Genomic DNA, 10880 nt, shown 5'->3' on the forward strand with positions numbered 1-10880 from the left:
AATGATCAAGGTGAAATTTATCTCATTTAAGAAGGTTCACCTGTCAAAAAGTGACATCATTTTCTTATCAGACTTTGTTCTCCCTCATTTATGGGAGTGATGTCTGACTTCAGAAGGGAATAGAATGGGCTTGAGAGTTTGGAGGAGGAGAATTTGCCATATAGGCAAACAACTTCAGTTCCGTCCCTGGTTAAAAATACTGTATTGTTAGAATTCAAGAATATATTGCCTTCTGCTCATTGGTACTAAATGAGATCAGGTATATGTTGTTTGAATGTTTGTGCCATATTATGTAATAACTATTAAAATGATTGAGAAATTGTATTATGTGAAGATATAACACAATTTTTTTATTTTTATGTCTAAGGAGTTTCATGTTCAATTTAATTTACCAGTTTTAGACTTTGATTACTCCTTATGTTAATTGTTTATTGTTTATATCATTATTTCCATAATGCCAGGTAGTTAGAATATTACTTAATTTTATTTTGATTATTACTGAGAAAATAACTGGAAATTTTTGTTTTATTTTAGATAACAATGATGATTTCCTCACAATGGCAGAATGTCAATTCATTATCAAACATGAACTTGAAAATCTTAGAGCTAAAGATGAAAAAATGATCCCTGGTTACCCCCAAGCAAAGTTATATCCAGGAAAATCATTATGTAAGTCATTATATCAACTAGTTTCCTGAGTACACATTCTAATGCAACTGTTTTATTCTTAATAGACATAATTAGCAAATCACAGAGGCTTTTTTTCTTGTACTGAAAAACACAGCTTTACAGTAACTTATATTTTCATGAACATGTCTTTTGTCCTTTGAGCCTCATCGTATTGCACTTTTATAAAATCAATATATTTGTTCTGTATGGTTTGCTACTTCTTATTTATCAAGGTCTCACAGTATTCAGTTAGCTTAAAATTCATTGTGAGCACATGCATATTTTATTACTCAGTTAAAATTAGCAAACTTTATGCCCTAACATTGTATACTATAAAGAAAATATGTGGGGGAATAAAGGGGAGACATTGTCTTCCTGGAGCACTCTTTCCATTTCCTCTGATTTCACTGGGTGTGAGCACGTGCAAACATAAAGGCTTACAAAGTAACATAATACCTGAATGCAGATTAGCAGTTTGCAACTTTTCAGTTTTGTGTAATTTCATTTTAATGAGAATGCAAGTCTGCAGAATGAAAGAATTTTACCCCAATGCATAATTTCAACTTTGTTTTAAACACAGATAGTGGCAATGCTTCAGAGCATTTTGCTACCTAAAATGCACTTTAAACACATAAGCTTCTGTGTTCCCTAGTCTGGTTTCCTTTTAATAGTCAGTGTAATACTACCTTCCGATCTTCACTTAGTAGGACAGATCTTCCCAAACCAGTCCATATTTACATTTTCCCAGTTGTCACCAAATATATTTTAGAGCTTGTTTGCTCAAACTAAGATCCAAAAATCACCCATTTTGTTTGGTTGTTACGTTTCTTAAGTCTCTTTTAATATACAATAGTTTTTCTTTTGCATTTTTTTCTCATGACTTTGACTTGCTGAAGAGACCAGGCTATTTGTCTTATAGATTGTTTCAGATTATGGATTTTCTGATTGTTTCCTTGTTCCTCTAACCTCTGTATTTCCTGTAAACTGGAAGTTTTTGGCAAGAATTCTTCCTAGATGATGCTTCACCTTCTCTGGTCTTCCTCATTTCCTTAGACATGATGCGTAATAGAAGGCCTTTTGAGTGAGATTTTTTTTTCTTTTCCTCTCTGATAAACCTTCCTAATTTCCTCTCCTGTGATGGGGATTTTGCCTTACTTTCATAGATCTTTTCCAAATATGAATTTTTATTGACCTACCTTTCTTCTTGAATTTTGGAGTATTTTTCTTAGGATAAATTATTTATTTTCACTTTTTTGTAGAAAACCTTTTTTTTTTTTCCCCAAAGATGTTATGTTTATTCTAGCCTATTCTGAACTATATTCAGGATGCTGAGGAAAACAGGGTTTATAGTCTGTACTATGGACATAAAAATTATTCTTCTCAATTTTCACAATATATGGCAGAAAAATACTTCCCCCAAGCATTTTGCGATTTTCACATTTATTTTCTATTAGTTTTTGTCAATTGAAAAAAATAACACATGTATATGAGAAAAATTCAAGCAGTATAAAAACTTAGACAACCAAAAGTTGTCTCCTTCCTGTTCCATGCTCCAACTCCCTCTCTCCCCTCTTAATTTATACCCTCAGAGAAATATTGTTCAAGAGAACACATGTTCAAACAAATGGGGAGTATATTGTGCATACCATTTTGAACCTTTTTTATTTAATAATATATTTTAATCATCATTCTAGATTACCACATCAGGTCTAACTCATTCCTTTTCTAGGCCACCTAGTATTCCATTGTGTGGATGTCACCATATTGATAAACATTTAATTATTTTCCTCAAGTTTTTTCCTTATAAACAAAGTAGGAAAATTCCCAGAAGTGACATTGTTAAAACAAAGGTACATGCATCTTTTGGGGTAGATATTTCCAAATTGCCCACTGTAGTTATTGCTTTAATTTTAAAGGGAATACTTGTATTTGAGCATTCAGCATGATGTTGACTTTTGATTGTAGGTAATTTTTATCATGTTTAGAAAGTATCTGTTTCTTCTACTTTATTAAGACTTTTGCGTGGCCACAGATTTTATCAAATGCTTTTCTAGCATCTATGAAGATAATTATGTTTTTTATCTCTGACATTATCAATATGGTAAGCAATATTAATAGAATTTCTAATATTGAATTATTCTTGCATTCCCATGATGAACTCTACTTATAGTGTATTATTTAAATTTCCTGCTGATTTCCTTTTTTTATTATTTTATTATTTTTACATCAATAGTCATATGAGTATTTCGATTTCTTTTTTGTCGTATTTCTATTTCTAGCACACACATTGTTAATTTTGTCTTTTACTGCTTTGCTTTTGTTTTCTTGATCCATCATAGCCCTAGAGATTCCCAACCAATATGGGAATTTCCTATGTTTCTGCCAATTTTCTCTTTGTATTTTCTTTTGCTTTTGTTTCATGAATTTAGTAGTTATATTTTTGGTTGCATAAAGATTTTGATAGATTTTCTTTGTAGATTGTACCTTTTATCATTATAAAGTATTATTCTTCATCTTGCTTAATGTGTTGTCATTGCTGAATTCAGCCTTGTCTTATAACTCTTGCTTTATTTTAGTTTGCATCTGCTAGTATGTTTTTGCCCATCCTTATACTTTCAGCCCCTCTGAGTATAATTTTAAGTTGGATATATTAGAATATACTGGGGTGCTTTGCAGTCTAATCCGAGGATTTATTTTTAAACTAAGGGAATTTATACTATTTAAGTAAAGGACATTTTGTGTTGGGTTATCTTATTTATTTATTATTTTTTTTTTGAGACAGAGTCTCACTCTCTTGTCTGGGCTAGAGTGCCGTGGCGTCAGCCTAGCTCACGGCAACCTCAAACTTCTGGGCTCAAGCGATCCTCCTGCCTCAGCCTCCTGAGTAGCCAAGACTGCAGGCATGCACCACTGCACCTGGCTAATTTTTACTATTTTTAGTAGAGACAGGGTCTCACTGTTGCTCAGGCTGGTCTTCTGAGCTCAAGTGATCCTCCCGCCTTGGCCTCCCATAGTGCTAGGATTACAGGAGTGAGCCACTGTGCCTAGCCTAAGGGTTATCTTCTTTGATTTTATGATTTCTGTTGAAATTGCTTCTTTCTACGCTTTTTTAAAGCAATCTTTTGCTATGTGGGCTGTGTCATCTTTTTCCCCATTTCAGAGGAAAAGCCTAGGAATATATTTTTAAAAATCATGAATTTATATATTGATGTATTCAATTCAAATTTAACATTGTAGGATTTTACTCACTTTGGTTTTATATTTTTATCTCTTTTCACTTACATTGAAAATCTTGATTCTTAATAATATTTCATAATTACTAATTTGCTTTATCTTACAATTTACATAAAATAGTTTGTAAAGCCATGCAAATTTGAGTATTAACAATGCAAGTTCTGAATGAAGTTTAAGATTTCTTTTATTTTTTTTCCCTGTTATGTGTTGTCAAAATGTACTCGGTTTTAAATTAAAGGCTTGTTAGAATTCCTGTATGAATCATCTTGCTCCAATGTTTGTGGATTAGGTTTTTGAGGAGTTTTCTCTAAATCATGTGTGGAAATTGGTTTGTTTAGACTTTCCATCACTATGGGGTCAGTTTGGGTAAGTTATATTTTCCGTGAAAAGTTTTTATTTTATCTAGCTTTCCTTACTTTCCATTAAGTTTCATGAGTTGATTTGTGCAGATTTCTCTCAGGATCTTTTTAACTCCTGTTTTAATGGTATTTTTTTTTTTTTTTGAGACAGAGTCTCACTCTTTTTGCCCGGGCTAGAGTGAGTGCCGTGGCGTCGGCCTAGCTCACAGCAACCTCAAACTCTTGGGCTCAAGCGATCCTCCTGCCTCAGCCTCCCGAGTAGCTGGGACTACAGGTATGCGCCACCATGCCCGGCTAATTTTTTCTATATATTTTTAGTTGTCCAATTAATTTTCTTTCTATTTTTAGTAGAGACGGGGTCTCGCTCTTGCTCAGGCTGGTCTCGAACTCCTGAGCTCAAACAATCCACCCGCCTCAGCCTCCCAGAGTGCTAGGATTACAGGCGTGAGCCACCGCGCCCGGCCGTTTTAATGGTATTTTTCCCTTTTCATGTCTTATTTTGTTTGTGCTTTCTCTGTTGTTTTTCCTTGATTTAAAGAAAATTTTTCTCATTAATATTTAAATATTGAGGATCTTCCTGTATCAACCATTAGCAGGAGAGCGTATGGGATGTGAGATCTTGCTTCTGTAGGACTGTGAATCACTTTTCTACTTCTCTTCCTTCCCTATAGGCTGTTAACCTCCAAGGACCATTACTTTCCCAGACACTTTCCTCTGTGTTTCCCAAGGCAGTGCTTCCTCAAGTCAGCCGCCTGTTGCTCTGTGCCCTTTCCAAGCTCTTCCCTTCAGCCCCTCCTGCTGTCAGTGCTCTGACCCATCATCATGTCTCAGGCCTATTTTTGGAAGTTCCCACTCAGTGTGGGACCTCCTCCTGAAGAAGGGCCGTGAGTCCTTGTTGGTGTTATCTGGGTTCCTTGGACCCCTCTGTCCTCCCTGTTCTTCTGCACAGCACCTTTTGGGCTTCCTCCACTATTCTGGACTTGGGTCTGGATCTCTTCTGGTTCTTGGTTCTTTATTGCCTGACTTACACGTGGCCATCTCCTCTGTCTCTAGCTGTAGGCATTCTCTCCTTGTTCATTTGTATGGCTGTTAGGAGATGCCAGGAAGTTTGGATGCAGGGACTCATTGTTCTTGTTTGCTTACATTTCCAGTTATCGGCCTATGTCTTGTTGTTGATTATTTTGTGTGGGTTCTTTTTTTGGACATACGTTCTTTCAGTGGCACTGATCAAAGGTTACCATGCTTTCAGGAAAATTTTCTTCAGTTATATTTGAAGAATTGTATGGTTGTGTTTGCTCTGTTCTTAAGTGGGGGCAATTATATGTATTATATGTGGGTTATTACATATTCTCTGTAATATTTTTAAGTCTTTGTTCTTATATAATTTTCTTAGGCTTGTCTACCAGTTTCCTGATGTGTTTTGATTCTTTCCCTTTTTTGTAGCTTTTATCATGACTTTGAATCTTTAATAGTTATATTTTTCTTGTACATTGCTTTTCTGTGCTCTCTCCTTCAGCTCTCATAGCTCTCCTCCGAGGTTTAATTTCAGAGAGGTGATGTTTGCTTTAATTTCTTTAGCTTCATGAAGAATTTTATTATTTTTTTGTTGCTTGATGCTGTAATTTTCTGCTATCTTTCTTCTCTGTCTTTTTTTATGGTTTTTCTTTTTTTTTTTGTAGTATTTTTGGCTTTCCTTTTTTTTCCATATAGTATTTTTGTATAGCTCTAAACCAGTTTCTTTGTGGTTATGTATTTTTTATTACTTATTTTTTAATGAGCCCATATTTTCCCCAGACTGGCTGTTTTTGAAAGGAAGTGTGTGTTTTGGAGAGTGGGGTGCTGGGGACCTCCAGCAGGGAACTGTAGTAGTAAAAAGCTTAGATTTTGCCTGGCAATACATTTTCCTGAGCCTGTGGAGCCCTGTTTTTGCAGGGTTTTTGTCACTTTGGCATCTAGGCCTATCTTTGGCCAACTAAGAGAGAGCTAGTTATCCTCCATCCCTGGGTTCTACTAGGTTAACTCTTTCTTCCAACATGGCAGACCTGCCCTTTCCCCCTCCAGCCTGGCTTCTGTTGTCTATGGTGCCAGGAAGGGAGCAGACACCCCCCAGGGGTCTGCCATGCATCCTCTTTTGCCTGCCTCTGGGCAAGGGGATGGTGGTTTCCCACCCCTTTACCATCCAGGAGAACCCTGCCCTCTGGCCTGGGCTGATTTTCAAGACCTCTTTTTATAGTTTGTGATTTGAGTTTTTAGTTTGTTTTTTCTTACTCTCGTCAAAGATGGGGGTTTCTTTTTATGTTTCTTGTTTCTTTTGTTTTTAATTTGGTATCATGAGCAAGAACAGGGGCAGAGGTATCTTTCTGTCACTCCCAGGAGTTCCACAGTCTGTATTTAAGAGATTGTTAGATACCATTCCAAAATTTTTAAATCTTAATCTCTTAGTGGGAAGGCATGTTTTTAATCACAGCTGGGTACTGCATCAAATAAAATACAAAGCAGACTGAGGCACTGTCCTTGTTGCTAATGTAAGCATTCCATTTCTTCCTGTTCATCTGCATTGGTCAGCCCATCGTGTGAAAATCACTGCTTCTACCTGTGAGTTTCTGCATGAGTACATCCTCTTGGATGTGGCTGGAACAGAGAAAAGAGTAAGTGTGCTCTTTCATCAAATGGGATAGTGGAGCAGCAGTTTTCACATGCTCCCGGTTGCTTCAAAGAGAGAAATTTTTAGCTGAATGAAAACCTTGAAGGAAACATGTAAATGGATTTCTCTAACTGTATAGGTAGCCAGTCTGTTGTCTTGAAACAATAATAGAAATAACTTTCTTGCTGGCAGGATGAGGCTTCTGTAAATAAGGATTCTTTCTTTTTTTTTTATTCCTCCTTTCTTTCTTTGTTCTTCTCTTACATTCCATTCCCTTCTTTTTTGGTGCTAAATATAAAAACAATAAAATCATCTTAATCATGGTCATTGGAAAGTGTTTTATACTATCTAAGAATCATATTTAAGTTATCTAGGCTGGATTTTTAAATTCTGCATTATTCTCTTTCTTTCTGTTTTTGAAAATGTGGTCCTTAAAATGCTGTGGTTTATTTTGCATCATTTTAATTTTATATCATACTACTTGGTTGGAGAACAAATGGTATATGCATAAACTATGACCTATTTTCAGAGTGCAAATTTTAGAACTAATAAAACTTAAGGTAACTTAAATCCTAGATTTTCATTAAGTTAATTCACAGAAGTAAATGGAAAGGCTAATTTTTACCTTAAAATTTTGTGGGAGCTGCTTTCTTGGGCAGCCTCTTTGAGGCTGATTGGGAGGCAAGATTTAACCTACTCAATGTGATGCCCATCAACACTGTGAAAGGTGGCCAGGGCTTTCATGAGAAACACTCTCCATATCTTATGTTTAATTTGATTTTAATTTTACATACAATGATTATAAATTTGCTTGCTGCTTGCTGTAATGTTGTGTTTTGATAGAAAGCTTTCATTAAGTAGTTAGCAAGTTGTGTCATTATAAACATGATTTGAGGCAGTTAGGTGGCACTGTGAGATGTGCATGTCAGGGTTGTCCCTCATTCCATCAAACGGCAAGCAATGTGGAGAACTAGAAATTGGCTACGGGTGTGTCTTAGTCATCAAGCATTCATCTTGACAGCCATCTATTTCTTATTTCCTTGTGAGCAAGGATCTCTTGGTGCCCTCCAACTCTACCTTTTCCTATTGCTTCTTAATAGTCTACCAGCATGCATATAACCTAATGAAAGATTTTCTTTAGAAAGAGGAGTTAAGGTATCCAAGAATTTCTTACATATTCACTGTATCCTAAGGTTGTCACTTAGTTTAGGTTAAAGCTCTGTCTTAAAATGTCTATCAGATGATTATCATTTTTTTTTTTTTTTTTTTGAGTCTCACTCTGTTGCCTGGGCTAGAGTGCCGTGGTGTCAGCCTAGCTCACAGCAACCTCAAACTCCTGGGCTCAAGCGAGCCTACTGCCTCAGCCTCCCGAGTAGCTGGGACTACAGGCATGCACCACCATTCCCAGCTAATTTTTTCTCTCTGTATATATTTTTAGATGTCCAGCTAATTTCTTTCTATGTTTTTAGTAGAGACGGGGTCTTGCTCTTGCTCAGACTGGTCTCGAACTCCTGAGCTCAAGCTATCCGCCTGCCTCGGCCTCCCAGAGCACTAGAATTACAGGCGTGAGCCACCGCGCCCGGCCAATTACCATGTTTTGATTGATGGGACCCGACATATATTATGTTGTTAATATTACATAGGTATTCTTATACAACATTATGGTAGCTTCTTTTGAATATCTTTTGTATACAAGAGTGGATAGATTAGAGCGTTTAGATACAATTTGTCTTCTAAAATCTTTAACTGGCCTTATATGAATAATGGAATAGATTTCAGATAAATATCATGTAGCAGGGATATACATGAGAAGAACCACCTATTGATAAATACAGTATATATATGTGTGTGTATATATATTGCTGGGCCCTGCAGCATGCAGACACACACACTATATTTTGACACATACATATTCGGGGTTTTTATATTAAACAGAGATGAAAACAGTACAGGAATACAGGAACATGAAAATGTATTTAGAAAACACAGGTAATCCCTAAGAGCATTTTTTCCTTCATGAAATGAAGTGATCTGTTTACATCTGAGTGCTAGAGTCAGGGAGCTGGGCACAGCGGCAGCCATAGGGATTAAGGGGGCCATCTCCATCATGCAAAGGCTGCTGGCCTGTGCTTCCTGTTGGCACCGCACCTCTGCTGGATTGGAGGCAACAGCCTGCTTCTCCCTGTAGCACAGACACAGTGAGGAGTCATGACAGAGATTTTGTTTTTATTTTTGAAGTAAACATGTCACATAAACCAAAGATAAAGCAATATTATGATAGTATTGTTACTGTATTATCTAATTCAGGGGGTCCTACTATAAACCAGGCTACTGATAGTCTCTTAATGAATTTTGATTTGTTTGGCTAATTGAACAATGACTGTAATACTCATAACCCCAGGACTTGACAAGAGGTCATTCGGCACTCTTGAAGGAAGGAATCTGCTTTAAGTTGTTGCTTTTTTTAAATAGGCCCACACGGCATCATACTTTCCTTTGAAGGTAAGACTCCTTCCTAGTAATTATGTTCTTAGCTGACATGAGAAGGTTGAAGGATTTAAAAAAAAAATAAGCAAACCTCTATTTTTAGAAGCTGAAACCAGAACCGTGCTTTTGCACTGATGGTGAAGAGAAGCCCAGTAATTTAGAACCTGCAGCTTTCTATTCTCTCCGAGTCTTCAGTTCGCAGTCCTATTTTTAGAATTATACAAGCTGGTTTTTATGCCTGCTTGTATGCCTGTTTATAATGTCTCCTATAATAGGATGGGATCATCTTTTAAGAAAGAACTTAGAAATAGTAAAGTAATAATTTAGATGCCGTAAGTCGGTTCGAAGTTAAAAAAAACCTGATACAGTAATTGAAAACGCTAGTAATAGGAAGAACAAATCAGCTGTGGCCTGAGCATCCCCAAACAAGGGGTAAGAATCAAACGGTTGTGTGTGATCGATTTTAACTCGTGTTTGCTGAAGAAAAATCCACTGAAACATTAAAAAAAATAGATTTGACAGCACCAGAAGCTGATGTAACTTAAACCATATGTCTTTTTACCCTAGTTACTGATATTTTGAGGATATACCCTTTTTCAGTCATTAAGGAGAAGAATTTAATCATAACCCTAGCTTTGAAAAACTTTCTTCCTCTGTACAACTTACTTTGGAAAATATAATTGTAAGAAGAACTGTATATTAAGAATCTTTTTCTCAGACTGAGACTTTTTTCTATTGTTAGTATCAGATATCTCTTTATTATCTTTTTTTACTTCTACGAAGTTAGGTTTTCTTTTAAATTACTCTGAAGATTTTATGATAGGGACCTGTCCTCAGAATACACCATCTGTATGTGGAATTTCTACACTGAAAACTTAAATCATGTTCCTCTTTCATACTATAGACATTTATTTGCTGGTCTTCATTGAGGGGTGTTATGCCTGATATTCTCATCACCTGTCTTTGGTGATAGGTAGATAGGAGATAAGGGTGGTATCCCTTGGAAGAGTTGAGCTGATACACCTTAAAGAGCTCAAAGCTTATCAGTGGATGAAGACAGCAAAGCATCTTTTCTGTGCAAGTTCGTCTTAGGAGCATATTCTTAGTAAGAGACTATATTGGGAACTGATGTGGAAAATATTCCATCTCCCCAAATAAGGCACAAGTTCATTTGAGTTTTCCATTTCTACGGAACACACTTCCTCTTGAAGACCTAAAGACACCCTTTTCCCCTCAGCGAGTCATTCTAAGTAATCACTACAGATGAGAGAATTCCCCATTTCCATTTAATATTGCCAGGAGATACTCTCTTTGGTTACATTCGTTTGTCTCTTCCAGATATGTGCATGAATATTAAAACCATACTAGTAGGCCGGGCGTGCTGGCTCACGTCTGTAATCCTAGCACTCTGGGAGGCTGAGGCGGGTGGATCGCTCAAGATCAGGAGTTCGAGACCAGCAAGAGCGAGACCCCGTCTCTACTAAAAA

The 10880-nt window shown here is 36.5% G+C and overlaps 1 protein-coding gene across 2 annotated transcripts in view; it reads left to right on the forward strand.

Annotated features, from left to right (window-relative positions):
* ANO10 (anoctamin 10) overlaps positions 1 to 10880 on the forward strand; it is a 240616-nt gene that overhangs the window by 15897 nt on the left and 213839 nt on the right. For both annotated transcript variants that reach the window (XM_012638749.1, XM_012638743.1), the window contains one exon: positions 535 to 669. In XM_012638749.1, coding sequence (XP_012494203.1) covers positions 535 to 669 — 135 coding nt within the window. The remainder of the gene's footprint in view (positions 1 to 534; positions 670 to 10880) is intronic.

Source organism: Propithecus coquereli, unplaced genomic scaffold (genome assembly GCF_000956105.1).
Source record: "Propithecus coquereli isolate 6110/MARCELLA unplaced genomic scaffold, Pcoq_1.0 Scaffold1, whole genome shotgun sequence".
NCBI classification, from domain to species: domain Eukaryota; kingdom Metazoa; phylum Chordata; class Mammalia; order Primates; family Indriidae; genus Propithecus; species Propithecus coquereli.